The sequence below is a fragment of the Python bivittatus genome, unplaced genomic scaffold, assembly GCF_059951505.1.
Source record: "Python bivittatus isolate LINGU-HERP-01145 unplaced genomic scaffold, Pbiv_v1 ctg000730_np1212, whole genome shotgun sequence".
NCBI classification, from domain to species: domain Eukaryota; kingdom Metazoa; phylum Chordata; class Lepidosauria; order Squamata; family Pythonidae; genus Python; species Python bivittatus.
Window position 1 is genome coordinate 1,959,584 of NW_028277109.1, and position 27,902 is coordinate 1,987,485.

A 27,902-nucleotide genomic window follows, 5' to 3' on the forward strand; every position below is an offset into this window, starting at 1 on the left:
GCGCGGCCGCGGAGTCCCCCCCGCCCGGCGCCCCCTCGCCCTCGCCCTGCCGCCGGGGGCGTCTGGCGTCGCGCGCTCGGCCTGGGCCGCCGCGGCCCCCGGCGCCACGCGCGCTCGTCCGCTCGCCCCCCCACGCGCGGCAGGAAGCCCGAGAGGACGGGGAGCCGCGCCCCCTCGCGGCCGCCCCGCCCGCCCGCCCGCCCGCCCGCCGCGTCATCGTCGCGCGCCGAGGCGGGAACTTCGACGGGCGGCGGGCTTGGTCCTTCGGCTCCAGGCCCCCTGGCTCGGCGATGGCCCGGCGCGGAGGGTGAGCGCGCCCCCGGGCCCGGCGAGGCTCCTCCGGCCCCCGGACGCGCGGGGCCCCGGGCTGGGGGAGGCAGCGGCCCGGCGGAGGCGGACGCGCGCGCTCTCTAGGGCGGGCCGCAGCGGCGCTGAACAGGGCCAGGGCCGCGCCCCCCCCTCCCCCGTTCTCGGCGCGTGCCAGGGCCCCGAACGGGCGCGCTCGGCCGGGTTTGGGCCGCCTCCTTTCCCGCTGGCCTTTCGCGAGGGAGCGGCCTTTCTGCGCTGCTCGAGTTTTGAACTGCGCGCGCGCTCTCGGAGGCGCGTTTCCCCTTACCTGCCGCTTTTGGCCGCGCGTCCAATTCTAACTTTAAAACGATGGGGTTGGAGAGGAGGGCTTGCCGTTTGGGGTTGCGCTGGTGCCTGAGCAGCCCGTCCTCCCAGATACGTAAGCCTGCCCTGGACACTGACGGGTTTATCCCTTTGAAAAAATGGCTAAGGGGACCCTAGTGAACCACCGAATAATTAGGTACAGTTCTCATTCTGTCTGTTTTGCAGCTCACCGTCTTCAGGCAGCGATGACGAATTTGAAAAGTGTAAGTACTGTACTGTAAAAGTTAACCTGCAGAAGTACAGAAGGCCCTTTTTTTTGGTATAAGACTTTGAGCTCTGTTTGCCTGTCTGTTTTTCTTCCTGCTGTTCACTTCTGAAGATCCTTGTAGCACAGTTCCTTGTATGTTCTGTGAGCATGGCTCAGCTGGGAACGGTGCTCTGTAGAGATGGTAGGCCTTTCTAGATTTTTACCACCTAGTCAGATCAATATATTTTTCCAAGCTGTTAATGAAAAAGCCTTCGACAATACATTGTTAATGAAAAGCTGATTTTTCTTCTGTTGGTTATCTGGAATATTTGTTCTTAAATACTTAAGTTGTTTTTGTTAATATTATTTGGGGATGCTAAAAGAAAACTACAGAAACTGCTGAGAAACTGGGTAACAACTTTTAAAATAACTGAGTAGGATCTGGTCGTATCCTTTGTCAAACAATAACTGCATTTTGCTCTGTGTGGCTAACATCTTTTCAACCCTGCCTGAGCCTGGTGTGGTCTGAGCTGCCTCCCTGTGGCATTCTGCAGCACCTGCAGCTTTGAGTATCCTCAGAAGTAGCTGCCTGCACGTAAGGAATCTAATATTGAGGTTGCCAGAGTGGGAATTGAGGTACTCGCAGACCAGTTAGATCTAGAAAAAGACACTCTGTGCCCCAGAAGCAATTTCCCCTCATCTCTTGCTAAGCATGCCAAGTGCCTGCGATGACACAGAAGACACTTTAGAGCTTATGATTTGGATATGATTCCTCTCCTTTTCCTATGTAAGAGATCAAGTCATGCTTGGGAAAGCAGGGAGAATGTGCCATTTAATCGCTGGAGGGCACTTATTAAAGGATATGAAGGGTTGATTATAGATGCATAACTGAGAGAGCAAACAGGAACTTGGCAGGGGAGTCCAACTGAGGAGGAGGACAAGGCAGAAGAGAGGAGAAGGAAGTGGGACCAAGGGTTAGGGTTGCCAAGGAGGTGGACAAACTTTTGATATTGACACCGCGTAGCCGGTTGTTCCCAGTATTCTTTCCTTTCCTGGTCTATGCCTTCAGAAAGAAAGAGTGAAGAAAACACCACCTGCTATGCACTACTTCACTTTCCTGCTCACCACTTCGTAGCCCCTTGCAGTGTCTTCAAGGCAGAAGACCTATATACAGTGGTACCTCTACTTACAAACGCCCCTACTTACGAAATTTTCGAGATACGATCAGCTCCGGCCCCAAAAATTTACCTCTACTTACGAATTCGCCTCGACTTATGAGCCATTTTCCGCCCGTTCCACGTGGTCCGCGGCCATTTTTACGCCTGTGCCACGTGGTCCGCGGCCATTTTCCGCCCGTTCCACGTGGTCTCTGGCCATTTTCCGCCCGTTCCAGTGGTCCGTGGCCATTTTCCCACCTGTTCCACGTGGTCCGCGGCCATTTTCCGCCCATTCCACGTGGTCCGCGGCCATTTTCCACCCGTTCCATGTGGTCCGCGGCCGTTTTTCCGCCCCTGACACGTGGTCCGCGGCCATTTTTTCTGCTCTGCCGCGTGGTCAGCGGCCATTTTTCCGTCCCTGACGCGTGGTCTGCGGACGCCGGAACGGATTAACGGTAATTACATTGAACCTTATGGGAAAATTTACTTCGACTTGCGACCAACTCGACTTGCGATCAGAGTCACGGAACGGATTAAGTTCGTAAGTAGAGGTACCACTGCATTTGCTTAAGCTATGTGCCGGTTACATGGCTGAAAGAAAAATTAAGACCTTCCTATAATTGAGTTATATGGGAAGAGATAATGGTTAGTCATCCTTATAAGCCCTAGAAGTTGTTCAGTTATATCTTTGATCCAAACTCCTGACAGAAAGCACATTTCTATGCCCGAGGGCTGGAAGATGGCCAATATGAAACCACTTGTTAAAAGTGATCTAGGGTAGACTTAAAAAATTATAGGCCGCTCACTATGTCTGCTTTGGGCAAAAGATCTGGGAGATTTGGATGGCCCCAACCCTGTTAGCCTTTGAAGGCCTGGCTGTTTGGGTCAGGGAGTAGATGGGCTCTGCTACTATGGATGGTGAATGGGGTCAACAATTTATTCTTGGGTATCGGCTTATATTTGGTGGGTTTCTCTGTTTTAATCTTGTAAGCCACCCAGAGTCACCTGTCTGAGAGGGTAGCTATATAAATCATATAAATAAGTTGAGAGAAATAAACAAACAAGAATAAGCATAAATTGGAACAAGCCTTGTTTAATTAAAATCAGCCAGGGAGTGTCCTGGAAAGGTGCATCCTTTTTGTCACAAATCTTTTAGAGGTTTTTGAAAGTTTTAAGAGGTCTTTGTGTGATCTCTTAAGTTTTCTTAACATATCTAGTCTTTGACTTACATATCTGAAGGGACACACTCTCCTCCCTTTCTGTTTTTGCTGCTAGGTACAAATCTTGCTCTCAGTGTTTTCAGCCATCCGTGACCTGGTTGCGTCTGCTTCCCCTCCAACTGTCTGCAAGTTAAAAATGGCTAGCCTAGCACGACCTTTCCAAGGGCAAGTCAAATGGCTTTCCCATTAAGTCTGAAAGATTCTGAAAGGGAAGTGAATTCTTAATTAAATCTAATTTGCTCTCTAGTTGTCCATTTGAAGACATTAAGACTTTAATGCTCTAAGGAGGCTAATTTTTTGTTTTCTTCTATGGTTTGCTTAGTTTTATTTAGAATGAGGACTCCCAGATCTGCTTCATGTTGCACACCAAGGACAAGAAACAGCAGGTGTGTTTGAAATTTTGTACTTTACATTGATTTGGGCTTTCTGAAACATGTTTAGTTTTAAATAATTAAGATCAGTTAAAAGTTAAAATACAGTTAAAAACAAATACAGTAGAGTCTCATTTAGCCGACCTTCGCTTATCCGACATTCTGCCTTATCTGACGCCCCTAAAAAAAACACAACATGCATAAATCGGCGACGAGAAAAGTGTACCGCTTGTTTGCGAGTGTCGGTGTACTCTTTCTTGTTGCTCCTGACGGTGCGGCGCCGCAACGCAAAAATCGATTGCAACAGGCGCAGCAGGTCGGTTTTTTTTTTTTTTTACAGCACTCAATCGTTACTGTGTGTTATCTGGCATTTTCGCTTATCTGACGTTCTGCCGGCCCGTTTATATTGGATAAGTAAGACTCTACTGTATAAACAACTATTAAAAGACAAACACAAATAGAACCAAAACTGGGAGAATGGACAATATCCTAAACACAATGCAACCATCTCGTAGGCTCTGTTCCCATGGGATCTACAAGGTTGCTGGAATAACCAAGTTCTAAGGGCTTTCTGGAAGGCTGGTAGGGACGGGACTAATCTCACCTTGGGGGGAATGATGTTCCAGAGGGTGGGTACCATGGCAGAAAAGGCCTGCCTCCTGGGTCCTGTCGGATGGAACTTTTTAACAGACAGGACCCATATCATACTGTTCCTGCCAGACCTGATGGGATGCGTAGATGTAATTGGGAAGAGGCAGTCCCTTGAATAACCTGGTCCCATGTCATGAAGGGCTCTAAAGGTGAAAAACAGCACCTTGAATTCAACCTGGAAGCAAACTGGCAGTCGATGTTACAGAACTAACATTAGACATAATATTCTGAATGCAAGCTGTCTCTAGATCTTTTACAGCTTGTATTCTGCTATGTGTGTGTGCCTCTGTGTTGCAGATTTTGCACCAAAACCATTTTGTCAGTAGTTGTCAGCGTTACATAGTAAACCAGAGTAGGAAACCAATGCCATGTAGGTCAGGACTACTTTAATTGTAATAGTTCTAGTGACAGAATCTTGCAGATCTTAATGTGTTCCCCCCCCACCTTTGTGTGAACTAGGGAGGGGCTTGGGTGAGATGTTTTCTCAAGTTACTTCCTTGGCCCAGGCTCAAGCCCCACTTATCTGACCATTGCCTTGGTAGTGGCTGTTCCTCCTGTCCTTCAAGGCCATTCCCTATGCCCTCTACACCAGTTTATTTAGTATATCCAAATCTGTCACGGGTAGTCTTTTGTCAGGCCTAGCCCAAGGAACTCCTGGAGACCGTGTAGGTTCAATCAGTAAGGTTTATTAGCTAGCACTTATTTACAGAATCTTTTCAGACTGACCAGTAGTTCCCAAGCACAACTCTCTACTATCTTCTGGAATGTTTAGGGATGCGCCAGCTTTCTCCGCTTATCTCCAGAGCGTTGCTCTGGAGACGAGAGCACCGTTTTCACCCCCCTTCCTCCATTCCAGTCCATCACATCTTTATAGTTTATTATCAGTAAGTCAGTTAAAGACCTTTGTCTTTAAGACCAGATCAGAGTTTATTGTTACATTCATTAAACCTTTACAGCTTCAGTTAGAAGTGGGAATCAAACATGTTTTGCTAATTTAGACAGGGAATTATCTTGCTAAGGGCTCCTTTGCCAATATGCAAATTCTTTGAAGTTAAATTAAACCCTTTGCAAAAACTGTAAATTTGTGATTTCTCAAGTGCTAATTTTTAAAGGGGAGGGAGGAAGAGAAGATGGGTAGTGAAGGGGGAGAAGAATAGGGGAAAATGACACAAAAACGTAAAATGAAAAGAAGCTGGAGTCTGAGGTCTCTCATTGCAGCCCATCCAGGGAAGGGGTTGGAGGGTTTGTGTGTGTGTGTGAGAGTGAGAAAAGGTGTGTGTGCTTGAGATAGGTAATACTGAGCAGGACTTCCTTTAAGCAAGGCGACACTTATACCCCTGTAATGTAGGCAAAAGCCCAAAAAAAGAAAGAATGATGAGTAGAACAGGGAAGCGAGGAGGAGGAAAGGGGGCTGCAGTGGCACCCTGCCTAACAAGAATATCCTTTCTTAGCTTGCTCACGATTTTTGAGTCCTCTCCACAGGGCTGTGGAGTTGGCACATTTTGCGACTCACACAAACAATTAAAACCATAAATATATATAAATACATAAAACATCAATTTAAAAACATTACTAAAAAAGGAGAAGGAGAGTCCAAGAAGATGAAAAATCTGGGGCTGAAGACAGCAGGCCTCTATGGGGCTAGCCATCCCCATGCTTGAAGTATTCCCTCCCCACCCCAGGCCAAGTGGCAGAACCAGGTCTTCAAAGCCCTGCGGAAGTCCAGGAGTAAGGGGGCCAATCGCACCTCTGGGGGCAGAATGTTCCAAAGGGTGGGGCTACAGCAGAGAAGGCCCGCCTTCTGGACCCCGCTAGTCAGAGTTCTTTTGCCGAGGGGGTCTGGAGCATGCCATCTCTGTGTGATTGGGTGGGACGGGTTGAAGTCATAGGGGAGAGGCGGTCCCTTAGGTAACCTGGTCCCATGCCATGTAGGGCTTTAAAGGTGATAACCAACACCTTGAATTGGACCCGGAAGCAAACTGGTACCCAATGCAGCTCGCGAAGCAGTGGCGTTACATGGGCCTTCCTTAGGGCTCCAAAAATAGCCCACGTGGCTGCATTCTGGACCAGCTGTAGCTTCCGGATACTCTTCAAGGGTAGCCCCACGTAGAGCACATTGCAGTAGTCTATCTGGGAGATAACAAAGGCATGAGCGACTGTTTGAAGGGCATCCTGATATATATATATATATAAATATAAATATACTAATTATACATTTCCTGCATCGGCTGCAAGCACGCAACATACAAGGCATTTCATCACTGCCAGTGTGAATCAGCAGGCAGCTTTTCAGAACCCTAACCTATTAAAGCTTGGGTCTAAAGGCTATAGGGAACACATTCTGGTTTTTTAGTTTTATTTATTAAAGAAATTACAAACATTCAGTAACCTTATAGTTTAAACAAAGGATAAAAGCTAAAAAATAAAAACAATTTGAGGTTATATTTTTATCAAAATACACATTTTGAAATTTGCAGAGAACTTGAAATGAAAATATATCCCAAAAAGAATAGGTTAATCAAATTATTATCTATGAAATAGGAAATTTTAACATATATTATTTGTATTATATACAATTTAAATTTATTAGGAGTCAGAGTTGGTACATTTTTACCGACTCCAGTAACCCAGAATTGCTTCTGACTCCAACTCCATAGCCCTGCCTCTGCAGCAGTGGCCAGGTGGGAGTGTGGTGAGAGGAAACAGTGACTCAGCTGGTTCTAATCTAATCTAATCTAATCTAATCTAATCTAATCTAATCTAATCTAATCTCGGGACTTACTGGTCAAGAACTAGGTGGACTTGTATGGGGAATTCAGTGGGATTTGCTCCGGAAGAAGTCTATGTAAGAAGGGGCCATTCTGTGATTCTAGCCGCAGGTCTTGTCTTTTGAATTAGTAAGCTCTCAAAGAAGTTTTCTTTTCTACAAGCTTCAGCAGTAGCAGTTAAAGGTAAAGATTCAAATAACCTCACTCTAAAAATCAGTATTTTCCAGATTTCAGGAAAGGCAGAAACACTGTCTCCAATCTTACTATGTTCCTTGTTCCAAAAACCAAGATGTCAAGGGTGCCACTTAGTAGATGATTTCATGCTTAGGACATGAGTTTTGGTCTATTAGCTGAATTCCTTGATCAGGACCACTTTAAAATGTTATAAAGTAATAGGAAAGCTTCTGCATCCTCCAAAATGCCCTCTGAGCTGCATTTTAAACAAAAAGAAAAAAAGGGTTAGTTAGAGGAAGAGAGAGCAGACATACTTGCAAGCACGATGGATCTGGACTTAGTGCTTGCAAGAATCTTTAGACAGATATGTAATGTTTGGTACTCCTCTAGCCTTGTCACCTGTCCTCAGTGCTCTGTGTGTGTTACATCTTCGCAAGGGTGGCCTTGCCAGCGTTGTTCACCTCCACATTGCAGCACAGAGAGAGCTCAGAGGGCAGCGGCTTCCCGTAGCCGCTTGAGAAGTTCACAGGAAGGATGTGCTTTGAATGGGAGACTGCCTGCTTCACCCTCGAGCTACTTCTCTATATCTCCTACATTTCTCTCAAACGTACCCAAGAGATGTGGCCGTCGTAAAAGGCAAAAAGTAAAGTTCCTCTGAGCTGCATTCCTGATGGCTTATGGAAGGATCCATGCAGTTTTCCTGAGAACAATACAGGAGTGGTTGGCCATGGTCTTATGTGCTGAGGCTTCCTGGCAGTCTCCCACCCAAGGGCCACCCAGGTCTGATTCTTCTGAACGTTTTGAGATCAGTCAAGGTTGGTAGTAGAAAATGAAATGACAGTACGTAACCATAGAACCAATGAAGAGCAACAGCCTATTGGAGAAAGTGCAGTACGTCTATTACCACCATAACGAGGCCACTTGTATTTCAAGAACTCTGTTGAGTGGGCTGATTCTGATTTTCCAGTTGAGATCAAAACAAAGGATTTTGCCAGGGGTTGCATGGGATATCTTTCCCTGTCTTCCATGAAGTGCTTTGTGTTTCTTTTGGGCCATCACCCTGCATGGTGAGCCTCCGGATGGAGGGTTGTTGGGAGGTTTTACTGAGTTGCCAGTAGTGGTCAAATGGGCTGCTTATTCCACATTTAATATTTAAACTTTTGCTAAAGCGAGACTTTCTTGCTTGCTTTGTAAATTTAATCTCAATATGAGCTAAATACTTTTAGCAATGGTAAAGAAGAGTCAAGCAGATAGGATTTTAATCTCTTAAAGCAGAGGAGGGGAGAACACTCTATTTTTGGTCTTGTGAAAGAGGAGAGATGGGCTTCTCATGAGCACCAAGAGGCAGCCAGAGGGATGCTAGGAGAAGGAAGGGTAGGTGGACGTGTCTGGGTTTAGCCTAAGGGTGCGAACGCCTGGGCAATCAGCAGTTTTAAAGAGACAAGTGCCTTCCACAGGTATGGGGCTGCAGTGTCTGCTAAATTCCTGAGGGATGGAAGGTGTAGTCCAATACCCTGAGGAACATTGGATGGAAGGGGTGGGTGTGGTTGGGCTTTTAAAAACCCTTATTTGCTTTCAGAGTTTTATTCTTATTTTTATTTTATTTTTTCTCATCTCTCTATTTGAACAGTTCAAAGGAGAATTTTTTCAGCTCTCTCAAAGACAAGTATGGATCTGCAGCAAAAGGCAAGTGAGTCAAAAAACTTTGGGAGCAGGTCTTGACAAAGTTCATCTGCTTTTTCTCTCTCCAGATTCCTAAAGGGAGACAGTGCTGGGTCAGTGGCCCAATTTGGTACAAGACAAGCTCCTTTTGTGGATCAGTCAGAAATGCCAACTCAAGAAGATTATAATTTTGAAATGGTCTTTTTCATGCCTATCCCATTATTATGACTAATGTGAGATGGCACCCCTTCAGCCATGCTAAAGGGGCCACAGTCTTTCAGTTGAATTCCCTGAGAACTATGCCAGACACCCACCCTCTCGGGTGATATTACCTGCTCCAAGGGGCTGCAGGCTCTTCTGTGACACGTGTTAATGTGTGGTAGGCAGCTGCGGGAGAGTTGTACAGCATTGCATTGCTTCTGAGGAAGGGGTGCCAGCAGAGCCTCCTTTGTCTTTGGCCGTTGCCATAAGTTTGAAGTAAATGAGTCTTCATGAACATGGGCTAACTAATTTTGTGTAAAGTCTATGCCCAGCTAGGCCAGGATGCCAAGCTAACTTTGGCTGATGTCATAAAACTGATCAGGAATAATAATGCATGGATGAGATACCACCAGGAAATGCAAAGTTGTAGGCTAGACTGGGAAGTTGAGAAAGCACCCTAGGAGAAGGGAGGAGCCATTTCTGCATTGCTGCCAAGATGAGTACATGGACATGGCCAGGAAGACACTAAGAGTTGAGCAGAACTCCAGGGAAATGCTACTTTTACCTTATGAATGTGCCCAATTTGGCTTAGAAGACAGTTTTTGAGAAGTTTAACTGCGTTGCAGATCCAAGACCTATCCACACGGCAAAGGCCCCTGGTGTTGCTGGAAGGGCGGCTGCTTGCTCTGCTGGGACTGTTTTCTCTCCACTCATGTGCGATGATGCCGACAGTGACACCGATTCCATCTTTGTCCAAGGCCCCCCAGGGAATCCATCCCGGCTCAGAGAGGCAGGCCATCGCCAGAGGGCTTGGAGCTGCCTGCCTCTTGCCTCTTCTCAGAGTGGCTGTGCTGCTTCCTGGGAGAGGCCAGATTCTTCCCTCCTGGAGGGCAAGGAAAACTCTGGGGAAGGTATTGCCCAGAGTCAGCAGCGGAGCTCAGGGGAGGTCGTAGTGCTGGACAGCTCAGATGAGGAGATGGATAGTCTTATTGTTCGCATGAAGCAAAGGATGTTCTTTCCTGAAGACAAGTGGGCTGGAGACCAGCAAAGCCCCTGTGGTAAGAGAGGCCCCTTTTCTGGGCTAATTCTGGTGCTGCTCTCCACTTGGAGGGTCCGTGACTATGCTTGGGTACGCTATGTCGAACAGCTGGGTTGCAAACATAAGAACCTTGGTGCTTTATGTAGGAATTGTGGCTCATGTATGTACTTATCTTCAGGATCAAAAGCGATATGCCTCTCAGGGTTGTGTTCCTGTTCCTGGACTCACATGGGAGCACACAGGCCCAAGAAAATACATGTTTGAGTTAAGGAGAGGAGTATGAGTGTGGGGGAGTATGAGTGTGGGAGACTGTAATTGGTACATTGGAATAAAAGTTCTTAGTGGTGGGAATATTGTTGGTACGGAAGATGTCTGTGGCAGTTGTCTCTCTGTTTCCAATAACAGGCCAAAGTAAAGCTGTTTCTGCAGAATTTCAAGGAGAGCAATTCACAGAGGGAGGGAGTCATAAATCCAGCCCTTCTTTGTGTCAGCTCCTGTGTCCCTAGCTGTTCATGCACTTGGGGCATTTGGCAAATGATGACAAAGAGCCAGCTTTGTTACAATGCCTGTAGATTCATGCTGGCTGTTGCGGCTGGTCTTTTGGTTGTGGTGTGTAGGCAAGGCTTCTTGTATACTCTGCTTTTGCTCTCCTTGTGGCTTGGGAATGGGATCGCTTTCTGGGGCTATTTAATCATGAAGCCAGCCTTGTAGCCGAGTTGTCCTGAGCGGCTGATCAGCCCAGCATGATCAGTTTGATTTGCAGCTCTCTGCTGAGCATTCTGTTTGTGACCTACAGAGGAGAGGAACTTCAGGTCTTCTCTTGAAAGCCTCGCTACAGCTGTGAAGGGAGAGGGCAGCCTTCTGTCAGCACCCAGAATCCCTGCTCCTGGTACGCCGTGGTCTCCTGGGACTTCTGAGAGTCAGGCACTCTCGGATATTACTCAGTCACCCTGGATGCAAATGAGGTGAGTCTCGACTCCTTCTTTACTGTTACTTCGAGCGTCAGAATGGCTGACCAATTGTTCACCAATCCACTAGGAGAAACTTCCTCACAACGAGAGCTACTCACCGGTGGAGAAAACATGCAAAGTGGCTTTGCGACTTTGCTGAAAGCTTTCAGCAGGTTGGACAGCTGTCGGTTAGTGTTGCTGCTATGTAGCCCTGTTTGGACCTGGATTCTTCCCGGTATATTTGTTTGTTTGTTTATCAAACTTATATGCTGGGAAATTGTAAGTGATTCATAGTGGCTAATAACAAAATAGAACCATTGCATTATCAACAGATCAAAATAAACAAACTACCACAAATAAAATACAATACTAATTTCTCAATTAAACAAATGGAGTTCCAGATAGCATTCAGTTATTCCCCAAAGGTCCTCCTAAGCGAATAGTCTTCGCTACCGTCTGGAAAGCCATCACTGAGGGGACGAGTGTCGTTTCTAAAGAGAGTGGGAGAATCATGGTGGAAAAACAGCATATGCTGGCTCCTGCCCCTATCGGGACAATATGGATCTGTGAGCAGCTTCCTAGACGGCGGTCATGAGGGACCCTAGGGATCAAGGCTTAGGGAAGCTGTCGTGACATCTTTTTCTTTTTCTTTCTAAACCTCCATATTTCATTTTTACTACCTAACATTTTCTTAAGCTTTCTTGACACATTAAGCAAGTAGAGCAGTTTGGTGTAGTGGTTAAGGGACCAGGCTAGAAACCAGGAGATTGTGAGTTCTACTTCCGCCTTAGGTGCAAAGCCAGCTGGGTGACCTTGGGCCAGTCACTCTCTCAGCCCTAAGAAGGCGGCAATAGCGAACCATTTCCAAAATCTTGCCAAGAAAACCGCAGGGACTTGTCCAGGCGATTGCTAGGAGTCAACACTGATTTGAAGGTGCACGTGCGTGCGCACACACATGAACAGTACAGTGCCTTTAATGTCTGAGTTTTGGCCTGGTATTTCTGTTGCAATGTATTTTATTTATTTATTTATCAAATTTGTCACCTCCCATCTCGTTGAAATGACTCTGGGTGGTTTACAGCAAAAATAAAATTAGTTAAAATACAATATAAAACAGACCTAAACAATATAAAACAGTCCTAATATATAATGCTTGGGATATGGAGAGAGAGAGAGATTAATGATGAAGGAACTAGAACATGTATCTGTGTGCACTGTGGTTAGAAGTAGGCTAATGATCATTTGTTTGAGATCTGGGGCTTCTTTGGGGTGCCTGCTTAGGCAAAAATGGGTGGATCTTGAAAGTTTCTCAACCATGCCCAGTTCTTCAGGAGCTGTACGTTATTTACGTTGCCATTTTTAGCATGCTTTTTAGGACTAATGGGGTGGAAAGCTCACAAAAAAGCTTTCTCCTTTTAAGGCAGGTGTGACAGTCTCCTGCCACCCCAGTGAAGAGAAGTGGGTGCCTTGAACAGCCTGACCATTCCTTCAGCTTTCGGTTAGCTTCTCTCTTTCCAGGAGACCGTGCCATGTCCAGGGGTGCTTTTTGCAAGAGTTGTCAGACCCAGAATCCCAACTAGCAAAGCATTTCCGGAGAAAAAAAGAAGAGCTGGCCCAAAAGCTGTATTCTTTTTACAACTGTTCCATCTTTGAGGAAAAGGTAGTGTATTTAGGTTTATAGGTGTAGCTAGACTTAGCAAGGGGTCCACCTTGCTTGACTCAACTTCCTGAAACCTTTGTTTCCCTTTCACAACTGTTTCTTCCCCTAAACCCGGTGTTCTCTGCCAAGAACTTGAGGAGGAAGCAGCATTTGTTCTGGTGCTGGGCTTTCATAGAAGACAGATGCGGCACCTGGCTTCTGCCACCTGCACAAGACCAGCCAGGCTTAGAAGAAATTATCTCGCTTTTCCTTCCAGAGGAGAGCAGTGGGAAGAGTTGGCCTCTCTCATCCAAGCCGGTCAATCGGACAGCAGGGCAGGCAGAACTGCTTGCTCCCGGTGGGTGGCTCGATGGGAGCTCAGTGCCAAGCAGCAGCTGAAAATTCTGCCTTGAACTTGCCTTTGGAGTCCGGTGTAGGTCTCTGCTGCTTGCCTCTCACCCGTATTTCTGCATCAAAGAATATGGAGCTTTGAAGCAAAAGACGAGCATAGTGAGGGATTTTCAGAAGTAGGAAAACTGAAGCTGACTGTTGCAGCCTTGCAAGTCTCTTGTGTTCTGTCATTTTCTCTCAGCTGCCAGAGAAAATGGAGATTATCTGGAATAAGAAGATGCAGAAGACAGCAGGGTGCTGTGTCACTGGCCAGCTGAAGGATCCAGGGAGAGGGCGTTATGCCAAGATAATGCTCTCGGAAAAAGTCTGCGATTCTGCGGGTAAGCACACTTGTTCCTCTGGCTAGAACTGCTGTGGACACAGGTTACATGGATGCGAAGGCGAACTCTCTTCCAGTGCTCTGTGGCGAAAGGGGAGAAGACGCTTCCAGGGGTTCAGACACGAAAGGGTTCGGCGGCGAGGACAGACAGTGGCAACGGAGAGAGCGCAGCAGAGCCCAGGAAGCCGGAGTCTGAGCGTCGGTTTGGAGCAGACGGGCTTGTGGCGGGGAAGGGGCCACTTCCGCGGGGCCCCTTCCTGTTTGCTTTCTATCACAGAGAGTTGCAAGAAGCGCAGCCCAGTCTGGAGAAGGGCGGAGAATCAGAGAGAAACGGCCCTCTACGGAAATGTGGGGCTCGATGTGAATTAGGGCCCTGTAAAAAAATGTTTTGTATGGATGATCTGGTCTGTTTCTTTGTATCTTTAGCCCTGTTTTGTTCTCCCTGTGTTTTGTGTGTGCATGCTTACTAAGCTAGTAAGGCTTTTATTCTTGTTCGCTTTTCAAGCTCTCTGGGGACTGGTCGGTGCCCACTGCTGGCTTAGAGGGACAACTCGTGTGCAGCTCCTCTCTGTGCCACCAGTCTCCTATTAGCCCTCCTTGTTTGCTTGCTTCCCGGAGTCTGGCTGCCGTACATACTGCCCATAGCGTCTGCAGCATCTTCTGCTTGCTCCTCAGGAAGCAGTTGTGCATATTTATTCAGTGTACGTGAGGGTAATTGAGATTCCTCTTTATGGCGGCCTTTTCTTCTTTCAGTGCATCCTTGATCTTTTTCCATTTCTAAATTACTGTGAGTAATTTGTTTGGTGGGGCAATAGCATGTCTCCAGCACTAGATTGGTTTTGGAATCAGGGTGTTCTGAGGAGGAGGGTTCCCTTTTGAAGTTTCAGCTATGTTTTCTCTGGGTGAAATTGAAAACCATCCCTCCGATTTCTCGTAGTCCAGGAATGGTGGGGGGAGGCAGGGAGGAGGAGTTGCAGATTTGCAATTCTTATTTTAATGCAGTTTGGACAATTGCAGTGTTTAAGCCGTTTGACTCTTCTACATTATCCCTTCCGCCAATATTTATAGGCGTTAGGGTTTCTGGGGGTTCTTCAGCAGCAGCCAGGCACGTGCCCTCCTAATTTCAGGCAACTTCCAGCTCTCCAGCTCTTCTACATTATTGGGACCATAATCTGGCTTGATCATTTTTGGTATAAATTAACGGTGGCAAGAAATCAGGCCAACCTAGGGGAAATTGGCCTGCCTGGTTAAAATACCATTTCATGGATATAAACTGCAGTGATATTCTGTGCCTTAGTGTATTCATGAATAAAGGTGCTATATTATAAGATAGCATATGCTATATGGTATGGATGGGCGGCTTTTCATTGTTCTTGGCTAAATGTTCAGCTTTGGCATAATGTCAAGTATTAATTGGAGCATTACAGTTAACAGCATTTTATGTTTAGACTTGGAGCAAAGCTCATGGCATACAGACAAGAGAATGTGGGGTACCCAGGCTGGCATTCAGCTCCCTATGCCTATCCTCAGCAGGAGGAGCCTGGCATTTGAGTGCCCGCTTAGCCATCAGAAATAAGTGTCACTGATCCAGAATTCTTAATTTTTCTGTTATTTCATATCATGCTTAGATCGACTTCGGGATACTCTTATCCATGAACTGTGCCATGCAGCTACATGGTTGATCCACGGTGTTCGAGACGGGCATGGCCGATTCTGGAATTTGTATGCCAAGAAGTCTGCTATGATTCATCCAGAGCTCCCAGTGGTGTCACGGTGCCACAACTATGAGATAAAATACAAGTTCAGTTATGAATGCTTACGATGCAGAAACACGTGAGTGGAGAATTTCCTTTCACCTGGCAGGGCTGCCTTTCTCTGCTGCAGACTAGAGAGTCAAACAGCTTGCAACGGCCGCCAAGTCCACTTGGGTGCTGCACTGTCTGCTGTTCTCCCAGTGGCTCCACTCATCTCTGATGCTGCCGGCACTGATTGAGCTGCATATCTTTAGATCGAGGATGCCTAATTTTTTAGATGGGGTCCATTTCAATTTGATCCTGGTTAAATGTATCAGAATGCATGCATTGCACTTTTCTGAATTTGGGATACTTTGATCCTTTTCTCGCATATCTGTTGAAATGGTTCATAGGAGCTAAAGAGGGTTGGGATTGGAATGCCCTAGGCTTTTGGTGCTGGGGGAATTTGATTTATCTTCCCTGTGAGGGGAGGCAACTCATGAGTTCTTGGTTACCATGACAGCGTGGTTTGTTCCAGGTGATCATGGGCCTTAACCACACAGGAGGCTCCACCGTAGACCAGTTTTTCTTTTTAATCTTGGAGCAGTTGAGATACGGTGTCCTGTGCCAGTCAGTGCAGAACCGAAAGCCAGGCAGTTACAAGTTTGAAAGGCTTAATTGTGTTGTAAACGTCTTGAAAGTAGTCGAGTAAGTAATTACACTGAGAGCGCTTAAGATCTGGAAAGTTCACAGATTTCCTAACTTGCCTCGTAACGTGAAGTCCAAAAACTGCTAGCCGGAGAGGGTCAGAGACAGAGACACAAGAGTTGTCTGCAGCAGTTCCAGGGTTGAGGACCAGAGATTCCCACAGGCTGCCTTGTACGTCAAGCGTTTGCTTAGCCCTTTGTAGCTGTTGATGTGTTCTTGGGCTAGGCACCCCGCCAGAATCTGGTCCTTCATCTGAATCAGATTTTATCTGCTAAGTCCTACTGACTCCTGAAACTGCCACAGGGGCCTGATTGCCTGCTGGCTCTTTGGGCTTTCTGGCCAACCTCTCTAGCCTTTGACTCAGACAAGACCATAATACGTGATGGGGGGTGTTTCCATTAGGCCTTTGTCACGCTCAGATCACTCTTTGATTTCCACAGAGTTTTCCAACAACACCACTCTCTGCAAGGGGGAAAGAGGGTTGGCCTTTCCCAGGGGCCTAATGGATCCAGTAAGTTTCCAAAGGGCACTTCAGGAGTGTCTTGAAGCTCTGCCAGGCCATTCTGTGGAGGGACAAGCTGACCACTGGGATAAGTGGTCAATAGCAATGCTCGACAGGGTTGCTGTTAAGCGTCCTCTCCCTGTCTGCCAATTCAAGGTGTCCCCTTGGATTACCATGGAGCTTGGGAGATGATGTAGGAGAAGAGATGCCCAGAGTGATGCTGGTGTGAAATGAAGAACCAAGAGACTGAACACAGATGACTGTTTAAAGTTAGCCCATGCTAGGGGTTGGCAAACTTCTTCCGTAAAGGACCAGATAGTAAACATTTTAGCTGCGGTGTCCTAGGTGAGGTTGGAGGCTCCAGCAGACCTGCTCCTCCTCTACCTCTGCAGGGGCAGCTGACAGATCTGTAGGCCAAGGAGCATGGCAGCCATTTGACAGTTCCAGCCCACCAGCAAGGAGGCCCCTGGAAGGCCACCGCAACCCAAGATGCCCTGCCCCATCCTGGGAGCTTGGCTGTGGCTCAGGACTGGTGACCTACCCCCCATCTGTCCATTCTTAGCTCTCGGGCCACACGAAAACAGCCGGGCCGGATTTAGACCCCTGGCCTACACCGTATCAGTAAGAGTAGTGAAGTGAGTTACTTCTCTGCTCTTATATTTATTTATAGATAGCTGCTTTGTTCCGAGTCACCTGTTCTGTACTGGATAAGTCTGGAAAAGAAGTTCTGCTACTGGGCTATTCTGAAGAATTAAGGCTAGGGTTAAGAATACCCTGAAATAGCAGGTGGAGGCTATTTGCCAGTCGTGGCCATTTCTAGATCTGGAGGTTTGTGCATAGTCGTGTCATTAGCTCATGTCTTGAGTATAAAGCCAGGAGAAGGTAATTCTCTAGACCACTGTTTCTCAAACTTTTTTATCTCAGGACCCCTTCCTGCTTTTAAAAATTATGGAGGGCCCCGAAAGAACTATTGTTTGTATGGGTTATATTTATCAGTATTTACAGTACTAAAAATTAAAATCGATGCAGTTTCTGCTGCTACCACTTGTCATGACTGTTTGATGGGAGAGTTAATATTGTATTATTTTTCATCCTAGGCTGGCAAATAATTTTGATTTTGAGGACCCCTGAGAGAGTCTTGGGGGACTCCCAGGGGTCCTAGGACCATATGTTAAGAAACACTGCTGTGGGCAACATAACACTTAATGGACAAGTGGTGTTAATTGTATAGAATATGCTCTAAATGGCTTTTTTACCCTCTGCTATGCACTTAACAAAGAGGAAAGGGTTTGGAAAGCTTTGTGCTGCATGAGACTATTCCTATCTTGTTTGAGATATTCCAAGATTTCAACACATTTAAACAGGAAGCAAAGACATAGAGTTTACTGAAGATGTCTCACCCATTGGTCTGCAAGGGAAGACCGACACTTTACAATTAGGACTGCTGTGTTGCCCTTGGAAGAGTCCCAGTGTCCCATATGGGTAGTCCTCAGGTTTTGACCACTCATTCAGTGATCGTTCAAAGTTATTTTTTTATAAGAACTTTATTAAATTTCAGCAAAAGATAAAAAGAAAACAGAAAAAAAGGATTGAAAAAAGGAAAGATCAGAAAAAGAACGAAATTTAAGGTGCAGAAAAGTAAAAATAAAAAAGAGAAGAAAAAGGTAACTTCCGACTTTCTTTGGTACAGGTCACTTCTTACGCTAAAGTTTAAATTAATACACAGTATTTCTATGATCATAATTAATAATCAAATCCCAAAATTAAAGTTTCATTTCTTTCAGTTTCAAGCAAAAAGTCCAGAAGCAGTTTCCAAATAGAAACAAAGCTAGACAAAGTCTTTTCTTTAATCAAAATACTCGGTTTTGCCAATTCCATCAACTCCATCGACTTCATCCATTCTTCACTTGTAGGTATTTGTGGGTCCTTTCATTTCTGCACATATTAAAGTCTCATTGCTGTTATCATATAAAAGAATAAAGTCCCATGTTTTCTTTCAATCTGTTTATCCACCATACCTAAAAGAAAAACCTCTGGTTTCAATTGTACATCCATTTTTAAAGTTCTCTGAATTAAAGTACATATCAAATCCCAGTATTTCTTAGGCTTCTTAAAAGTCTACCAAAGATGATAAAAAGTGCCTTCACATTGATTACATTTCCAACATACTTTTGACACTCCCTTATACATCTTAGACAATTTTTCCGGTGTTCAGTACCAATTTAGGTTCTCCTTCAAGAAAAGTCAGTAAATCAGCATATGTCAATTATGTTTGTTTAACTGTGATTTCTCTTCTATAAAAAGCTTCTTGCGGTGACAACCATAGAGGAATTTTAGGAGACAATCTTGCTTTATATCTATTCCAAACTCTCAATATGGCATGCCTAATAAAATGATTTTTAAAATCAATATTAACCTTTATCATACCATAAATAGCCACGCCACCCAAATCTTAAGTCATGTCCTTCTAACTCCAATAACCTCCTGTTTCTCAAAGTCGCCCTGTCTTTCATCCATGCCATTTTGAAGCATCAAAATACAATTTTAAATCAAGGAGTCCCAGCCCATCCCTTTCTTTAGCATCTTGTAGCAATTTATATTTTATTCTTGATTTTTTACCTTGCCATATGAACTTAGAAATATCTTTTTGCCATTGTTTAAATGGTACATCAATTGTCAATATCAGTATTGTCTGAAATAAAAATAACATCCTAGGTAAAACATTCATCTTAATTACTGAAATTCTACCCTGTAGCAACAGTTGTAATTTGTCCCATCTCAATAGGTCTTTTTTAATATCATTCCATACCTTAACATTGTTATTCTGAAACAACATACAATTTATATTAGTCAGTGTAACTCCCAAATATTTAACCTTCTTCTCAATTTTAAAACCAGTTTTTTTTCATCAAAGTTTCTTGGTCTTGTGGACTCAAGTTTTTAACCAACACTTGTGTTTTTTGTTTATTTATTTTAAATTCAGCTAGTGCACCAAAGTCTTTCCATTTCTTCATTAAGTGTTTAATACTATTCTGGGGCTCTTGTAAAATCAGATTAAATAATCAGCAAAAGCCCTCAATTTATAAGCCTCCTTTTAAATTTTCAAACCCTTTATATTCTCATCCTGTCTAATATCTCTATTCAACACTTCCAGAACTAAAATAAAAAGCAAAGGGGACAGAGGACACCCTTGTCTTGTCCCTTTCAGTATCTCACATGGTTTGATTAAATCACTGTTGACAATAATATGTATCCTCTGCGATGTATGTATCGACTTAATCCCTTGCATAAAATTCTCTCCAAAGTCCATATTTTCCAAAACTTTAAATATAAATGGCCAGTTGGAATTATCAGTCTCTGCATCCAGAAGGATCAATGCTGCTTGCTTCTCATTATGTTGTTGTAAATACTCTATTATATCCATTATAGTTCTCACATCTCTCAACTGTCTTTTAGGTAAGAAACCACATTGGTCATCATGAATAAAGTCCTGTAAAATCTTCCTTAATCTATCCACCAGTATTGATGTAAATATTTTATAATCATTGTTCAACAGTGAGATTGGTCTGTAATTTTTAATTAAAGTTAAGTCCTGCCTTCTTTTGGTAATAAAGCAATATTGGTCTCTTTCCAAGATTCTGGCATAGCAAATCCCAACAAAATAGAATTCATCACACGTTTGAGTGGTAACAAAAGTTGATCTTCAAAACATTTTATTTATTTATTTATTTATTTGTTTGTTTGTTTGTTTATTTTTCAAATTTGTCACCGCCCATCTCATCACAGAATGACTCTGGGTGGTTTACAGGAAAAACAGAATAAACATTAATTAAAATAGACAAATATTAATTGATTAATTAAAATATGCTAAAATTAATTAAAATATGCTAAAATATGAATTTAGCAGTCCATCTGATCCAGGAGCGTTCCCTATTTTAGTATTTTTTATGGCTTCTGATATTTCAAAAGTTGTCACAGGACTGTTCATAATTTGTTTCTGAAATTGTGGAAGTTTTAGTAAATTCTGTTTCCTTAAATATTCATCAATCTGTTCCAGAGAAACATCTTGTCTTTTATACACATTTGAGTAGAAGTCATGAAAAAAATTCTGAATACTCACATTGTCTGTAAGTACAGCATCACCTTCCTGAATCTTCATGATCATTTTCTTTTCTTTCTCCTTTCTGTTTATATTCCAACCATTTCCCTGGCTTATTTGGAAACTCAAAATGTTTCTGTTTTGCATATTTTAATTTTGTCTTTATTTCTCTTACATTTAGCATAGATTATTGTTGCCATAAAAATTTAATTTGATATAAAATAGTAGAATCTGTTGGTGATTCTGTAGATCTTTCTCTTTTTTTTTTTTAAGTTCCTCTAAAATAGTCTATTTTTTCTTGAGATTTCTTTAAGTCACGATTATGTTGAATAAAGTAACCTCTCATCATTGCTTTGTTAGCATCCCAAACAGTTTTTAAATCAGTACATTTATCCAAATTGTTATCAAAAAAACCATTTAGCTTCTTTTTACAATCATCCACCACCAATTCTCTTTGTAATAATGCTTCATTTAGTCTCTACCTAAAGATTGTAGGTTTCCTCTTGAGTATTAATCTAACTGGATTATGGTCAGAAAAAGTTTTAGATAAAATGTCCACCTTAGCAATCTTATTCGCCAAAGTCTTTAGAATCCATATTGTATCACTTCTTGAAAAAGATTTATGTCTTTCTGAGAAAAAGTATATTCTCTAGAGTTTCCATTTTTCTGTCTTCAAGAATCTATCAGTGCCAAATTATCCAACAAATAAAAAAAGATTTAGGTAATTTTCCTTGATTAATCCCTTACTTGAAGTTCTATCAAGTTGAGGAAGAATTAGTCCATTCCAATCTCCCAGCAAACACCAGTTTTCATATGAGAAAGATAACAATTGATCCATGAGATGTTTAAAAAGTTTCCCTTTATTCTCATTTAGCATGTAAAGTCCAACAATTATAGATTTGATTCCTTGCATCTCAACTTCTGCTACAACATACAGTATCTATCATATTCGTCAGATAATAAAAGCTGTGATTTCAAGTGTGATTTAATATAGAAAATGACTAGCCTTTTTCAATTTTGCTGATATAAATTCTTCTCCCAAAATCTTATATATCAAATGTTTTTCCTCTTCTTTTCTTGTATGATTTTTTCACAGACAGATTACATCTCGATTCAATTTTCTCAAATAGTGAAAAATCTTTCTTCTTTTTTGAGGAGCATTAGGTCCATTTATATTCCATGTTAAGTATTTTAATTCTTATGGAATTAGGCAAATAGTCCTTCAGATTCTTCGGCTGTAGCTCCCAACTCCACAGCCCCGTGTTCCAGCATCCTCAGTGTCTCCCGGCTGTTGCTGTCATTGTGTGTCCTTCTCATCCGTATCGACTGATTCCTGGTCTAGGTCAGATCCATATCTTGCCATAAGATCTTTAGCCTTTTGAACAGAATTTAATCTAAATCCTTGTTGCTGAAAAGTAAAAATCACCCAATTTATCCCAACAAAATGGAATCTTTTTCTGTTTCAAAACTTCTGTCGAAAAGGTATATTCCTTTCTTTTTCGTAAAATCCTAATAGGAATTTCTTTTAGAACAATTATATCTATATTATCAATTTTTAATCTTAAATCAAAATGGTTTTGCACAACTTCTCTTGTTCTTCTCCTCCGAAAGTAAACCAAAACACCTTTGGGAGTTTTTCTCATGATTGCAAAACGTGATACGTTAAACCTTATCCACTTCCTTATCCATCTCCTCCTCTTCCCAGCTTAATAAATTTGACAGTGCCTTTACCACTACTTTCCTGTTATCTTCATTAGGATGTTCTGGAATAGCTCTGAATCTTAAACAGAATTCTGTTCAAGCAAAATTATCCAGCCCTCTTTCCATTTCCACATCTTTAGTCTCCATTCTATTTTCCAATAAATCCACTTTGTCATTCACTTGTTTTAAATCAGCAACAATCTTATCCAGCTTTTTATCCCATTTCTGTCCCAAAGGCTCAAATTTAGCTTCAGTAGATTGTGTCAGTTTCCCTGTAAATTCATCAAACATAGATCTTAATGCTTCAAGATCACTAAGCCTGAGATTGTGAACACTTCGTTGCCATAGTCAACAGCGCACTCTAGTGTCCAAACATATACATTACAACTCAGTAAAAAGAACAGGAAACTTTTCCAATTACCTTGTTTACAAGTCCACACCAATCACTGCAGAGTAGGTAAGAAGAAGCAATTTTCCCACGAGAATCCGCAATCCATAATCCAATACCACAAAAGCAGATTCGCTAAAAAGTAAAATAACAATAAATAAATTTCCTTGTTTCTTTAAAAATAGCCAATAATCCAAGCCTTCGTCTTTTTTGCAGTATAAATAAACCCCAATATCCAAGTCAATTTCAGAATTAATAGGCCCCCCAAATACTGATAATCTCCAAAAAGAAATAGTCCTCTGTAACCAGATAAAGCCTCTCTTCAACTAAAAAGATAATAAACCAAAAAAATAATGTAGAAATGGGAAGATCGGTTTTAGTGTCTGTTTTTTTTCCTCGGCTTTGGCGCGGCTTAAAACTTGCTGAAAACTCCTGCCTCCTAGCTGCCCACTCACCAGCCAATCGCAAAAACCTCTGTTTCGTGATCTTCTCTCCAGGAACAGCTGTCCAGAGGACATGTGGGTTGATTTCTAGGATTCTCCTTGAATCTGGAGAATTCTTTGGGCTCTAGGGATCCTGCCTGAGCCCCAGTCCGCCACATCGATGACTCCCATTTCAAAGGGAGCTGCTCACTCTGCCATTTTCCCACCGGAAGTCCAGTGATCGTTCAAAGTTATGACGGTGCTGAATGAGGGGGACTTGCGATTGGTCCACGAAGTTGCAGCTGTTACAGCATCCTGCGGTCATGTGATTGCCATTTGCGACCTTTCCTGCTGGCTTCCCACAAGCAAAGTCAACGGGGAAGCTGGCAGGAAGTTGCAAGTTGCTCCCTGTCCTGCCTGCCTGCACTCTATAGCGCCCACCCACAGCACCCACCCACTTGTGCTCTGTGGTGGGCACCTGCCCATTTTCCTGCCCTCTGTAGCGCCCACTTGTGGGACCTGCCCACCTGTCCATAGCTCTTGCCCACCTACCTGCTTGCCTGGAGCTCCTGCCTCTTTCTTTCTTTCTTTTTTTTAATAAATTTTTATTAAAAGATTTAAAGAGAACATAAAAACTAACACAAACTAATACAGAATAAAGAAGAGAAAGAAGAAAAAGCAAAAGTGCAAAAAGATAATAAAAAATAGAAGCTTCTGATTTCCTTTGCAGCAAATAGAAGTATGATTAGAAGGTTATCTCTTACTCTATGATTACAAAACTCACTTTTTTCTATGGCCCAATTTTTTTTCTAATCATCAAAACCACAAGTCATTAGTGCATTTTTTTCCGTTTCATGCAAAAAGTCTATAAGGGGTTTCCAGTCAGCCATAAATGTAGATATTAATGGAAGAGAATATACGTAACTCAGAGTTGAATTGTGGAATCTTTGGGGTTCTCTGAGCTTGGTTGTTTTCCTGCAGACGTTTCATTACCCAACTAGGTAATGTCTTCATTGCTTATTCAGCACTGATGAGCTGACGAATGAGTTCAGCACTGAAGATGTTACCTAGTCAGATGATGAAATGTCTGCAGGAAAACAAGAAATGTTTTCGGACACAACCTAGATTTATATTTATTCCATATTCTATGAATAGCCCGCCTGACATAATGATTTTTGAAATCTACATTAATCTTATCTTTGTCATACCATAGATATCCATACCACCCAAATCTCAAATCATGTCCTTCAATAACCTATTTCTTAACAGCATCCACTCTTTCATCCAAGCTAAACAATAAGCAGCAAAATATAATTTCAAATCTGGTAGACCCAATCTTCTCTTCGCGTCTTGTAGCAGTTCATATTTAACTTGAGTTTTTCCCCCCCGCCATACAAATTTAGATATATCTTTCTGCCATTGTTTAAATGGTACATCAGTTGTCAAAACTGGTATTGTCTGAAACAAAAATAATATTCTAGGTAAAACATTCATCTTAATCACAGAAATTCTACTCAACAGTGACAAATGCACTTTATCCCATCTTGACATATCTTTTTTAACTTCATTCCATGTCTTAACATAATTATTTTGAAATAACATGCAATTCATATTTGTCATAGTTATACCCAAGTATTATACCTTCTTCTCAATCTTAAAACCCACTTTATTCATCAATTTTATTTGATCTTGTATCTTCATATTTTTTGCTAACATCTTGGTCTTCTGTTTATTAATCCTGAAACTGCTAATGTACCAAATTATTTTAATTTACTCATTAAAAGTTCAATTCCATTTAAAAGGTCTGCCAAAACCAGAACCAAGATCATCAGCAAAAACTCTTAACTTGTATGAGTCTTTTTAAATCTTTATGCCCACAATCCTTTCATCTTATGTCCCTGTTCAATATTTCGAGAACTAAAATAAACAAAAGAGGGGACAGTGGGCAAGTTGTCTTGCTCCTTCTTGTATCTCATGTGGTTGGTTAAGTCTCCATTAACAATTACTTGTGCCATCTGTGAGGTATAAATCAATTTCACCATTTTATAAAATTTTCTCCAAACTTCATATCTTCTAAAAACAAGTAACGATAAATACCAAATAATAATAATAATAATAATAATAATAATAATAATAATAATATAAATATTTAAAAAACATTAAAATATTGTAAAACAAGTTACAAGAAGAGAAATATTAGGCAAAGAGATATTAATAATATAGCCACCTCTATAATTCACCATTCCCCTGGAGTCCCCAGGCCTGATGACACATCCAGGTTTTGAAGGACCTGTGGTAGGATAGAAGTGATGAAGCCAGCCTCACTTCAGGAGGGAGAAATGTGGCACCGCAGGAGAAAAAGCCCACCACCTAGGACCTGCCAAATGTAGCTCTTGAGCTGACAGGACCCACAGCATGCCTGCTGCTGGATCTAGTGGGACAGGCAGATGTAATTGAGAGGTAGTCCCTTAAATAACCTGGTCCCATGCCATGTAGGGTTTTAAAAGTCAAAAACAGCTCCTTGAATTCAACCCAGAAACAGATTGGTAACCAGTGCAGCTTGTGGAGCAGAGGTGTAACATGTGTTCCACTAGAAACACATATAACTGCCCACACTGCTGCATTTTGCCCGAACTGAAGCTTCCAGATACTCTTCAAAGGAAGCCCCATGTAGAGTGCATTACGGTAGTCCAACTGGGAGGTGACTAAGGTGTGAGTGACTGTGAGTAGAGCCTAGTGCAACTGGTGCGACTGGTGAGCAATACAAAGTTGTGCAAAAGCCCTTCTAGCCATGACTGCCCCTGTTCTTCAAGCAGGAGTCGTGAGTCTAAGAGGACCCCCAGATTGCACACTGGGTCTGTTTGGGGCAGTGCTACCCCATTCAGCACCAAGGACAGCATAGTCCTAGAACCAGTGGGCCCCAAAATCCAAAGCCACTCAGTTTTGCCAGGGTTCAGTTGAAGCCTGTTGTTCCCCATCCAGAGCCTCACAGCCTCTAGACACCAGGATAAGATGTCAACAGCATTGCTTAGTTCACCAGGGGCAGATACGTATAATTGGGTACCATCGGTGCACTGATGATACCTCAACCCATGGCAACAGATGAGCTCACCCAGCAGTGTCATGTAGATGTTAAATAGGAGAGAGAGCACTGACCCCTGCAGCACCCCACATAGTAGGGGCTGAGGGTGCGATCTCCCCTCCCCAATCATAACCAACTGGAATTGACCCTGGAGGAAGGAGGTGAACCAGCACATCACCGTACTGCCCATCCCCAATCTTCTGAGTTGATCCAGAAGGATACCATGGTCGATGGTATCAAAAGTCGCCAAGAGGTCAAGTAGGGCAAGGATGGATGCACAACCCCCATCTCACCCATACCAAAGATCATCCAAAAGTGCAAGCAATGCCATTTCTGTCCCATACCCTGGTCTGAATCCTGACTGAAAAGGATCCAGATAATCCGCTTCATCCAAGGCCCTCTGAAGCTGCTGCACAACCACCTTCCCCAAAAAGGGGAGTGGACGGAAGTTGTCCAGTATGGTGGGGTCCAGCGATGGCTTCTTGAGGAGGCGGTGAACTGAGTCCTCCTCAAGAGGTAAAGGAAGAACCCCCTCACTCAAAGAAGAATTAATCACCACTAAAACCCATTTGCACGACACCCCCTGGCTCGCTTTAATAAGCCTTTTGTGTTTGGCTTTCAGAATCGGACGCCACTCCAAATCCCTGGACACACAGCGCTTTGTCTGTGCTCTATGCAAGGGGCAGCTTGTGCTCTGCCAGTCCAAGCTCAAAGATGGTACGCCAGCTAAAGCGCCACTTGCTCCGTTTGCAAAGTACGTGAAGGAAAACTATAGTTCCCTGAAGCGCTCGCAGCAGGGCCTGAGCCACGGAGCCATAATGAAGAAACTCAGTGCAGACTTTGCCACCCGCCCTTGATTATTCTGCTGAAGGACTTGCGTAGCAGCTCCAGCTGTGTTGCTGCAAAAAGGAGCTTTCCGATGCAGAGGAGGAGGAGGCTGGGCCTGGTGGAAAATCCTTGTCGTAACAGCCTTTTTTTCCTGTGTGTTTTTAAATGTTATTTGTCTGTTTGAGCTCATTTGCTCCTAGGGCTCTGAATCAAGCTTGTGTTGTTAAGTGCTAATAAACTGATCTGCTTGTATGTTTTGAATGTTATTTTATTTCTAATTACAGTGATTTGATTGGGCATAAATATGGCTGTGGTTCTCCATGGTAACTTTCCCCAATCTCAAACTCTTCAAATATGTTAGCCTATTTCTAGAAGGCTCCAGGGTTTTAAACCTTTAAAAGATTTATTTAAAAGATTTGTGTGGCCTCCCATCTTAGAGAGGCTCACAACAAGGATTTATAAGATACAGATTTTCTGCAAAATACATTATGGTGTTCTCTAGAGGCCTCAGAGCAAAGGCAAGATTATTCCTCTGTCGCAGGAGATAGGAAACAATATACTCATATTCCCAACCAGCAGTTTCACCACATCTTTCGTGTTAGCTAATTAGAGAGCCCCGTGGCCAGCATCACTTCATGAGAGAACACTGAGGAAGGGGCAAGTTTTTCCCTATACCAGAAACACAGTCCGCAGAGTATACTGCTTTACACCTCTGTTACGTTATAGATAGTGGTTAGCTGTTGCACTCAATTGCGTACCCTCCGTCTGGAACAATTAGCAACATCTCAGTGCTGTATCAAGTGTATGTAGATCGTTGCAGAGAATACTACGAAGTCAACATCACATTGGCTAGCAGAAAAGTTGAAGGTGAGTGGCCGTGGAAATGATTAGATGTTGAACGTTCAATAATGCTGAAAGTGAGCTTCTGGGATGTAAATTATCTTACTGAGATTCATGTCATCTGCAAATTAGATAAGTGCTTTCTCCACTTTTTCCACCAAGACATCATGAAAGTACT

The 27,902-nt window shown here is 43.3% G+C and overlaps 1 protein-coding gene across 4 annotated transcripts; it reads left to right on the forward strand.

Moving 5' to 3' along the window:
* The first annotated feature begins 143 nt into the window (after positions 1–143).
* Positions 144–27,130, forward strand: GCNA (germ cell nuclear acidic peptidase). Of its 4 annotated transcripts, none has more exons than XM_088129148.1 (10): positions 144–307; positions 838–875; positions 3,559–3,622; positions 8,831–8,886; positions 9,690–10,121; positions 10,899–11,067; positions 12,571–12,712; positions 13,284–13,422; positions 15,050–15,254; positions 26,679–27,130. In XM_088129148.1, the coding sequence occupies exons 1-10, from the start codon at positions 291–293 to the stop codon at positions 26,911–26,913; spliced, it is 1,497 nt and encodes a 498-aa protein (XP_087985274.1). In that variant the 5' UTR covers positions 144–290; the 3' UTR covers positions 26,914–27,130. The 4 variants fall into 4 exon arrangements, with proteins under 4 accessions (XP_087985274.1, XP_087985276.1, XP_007435840.1 ...); XM_007435778.4 differs by having other exon boundaries at positions 241–727; XM_088129150.1 differs by lacking the exon at positions 9,690–10,121.
* Positions 27,131–27,902: the final 772 nt, after the last annotated feature.

Bases quoted from the DNA above. Each gene is read 5' to 3' on its own strand.
- GCNA (XM_088129148.1), top strand. The intron at 3,623-8,830 runs GTGTGTTTGAAA...CTATTTGAACAG, and splicing joins CCAAGGACAAGAAACAGCAG to TTCAAAGGAGAATTTTTTCA. The intron at 11,068-12,570 runs GTGAGTCTCGAC...CTCTCTTTCCAG, and splicing joins TCACCCTGGATGCAAATGAG to GAGACCGTGCCATGTCCAGG.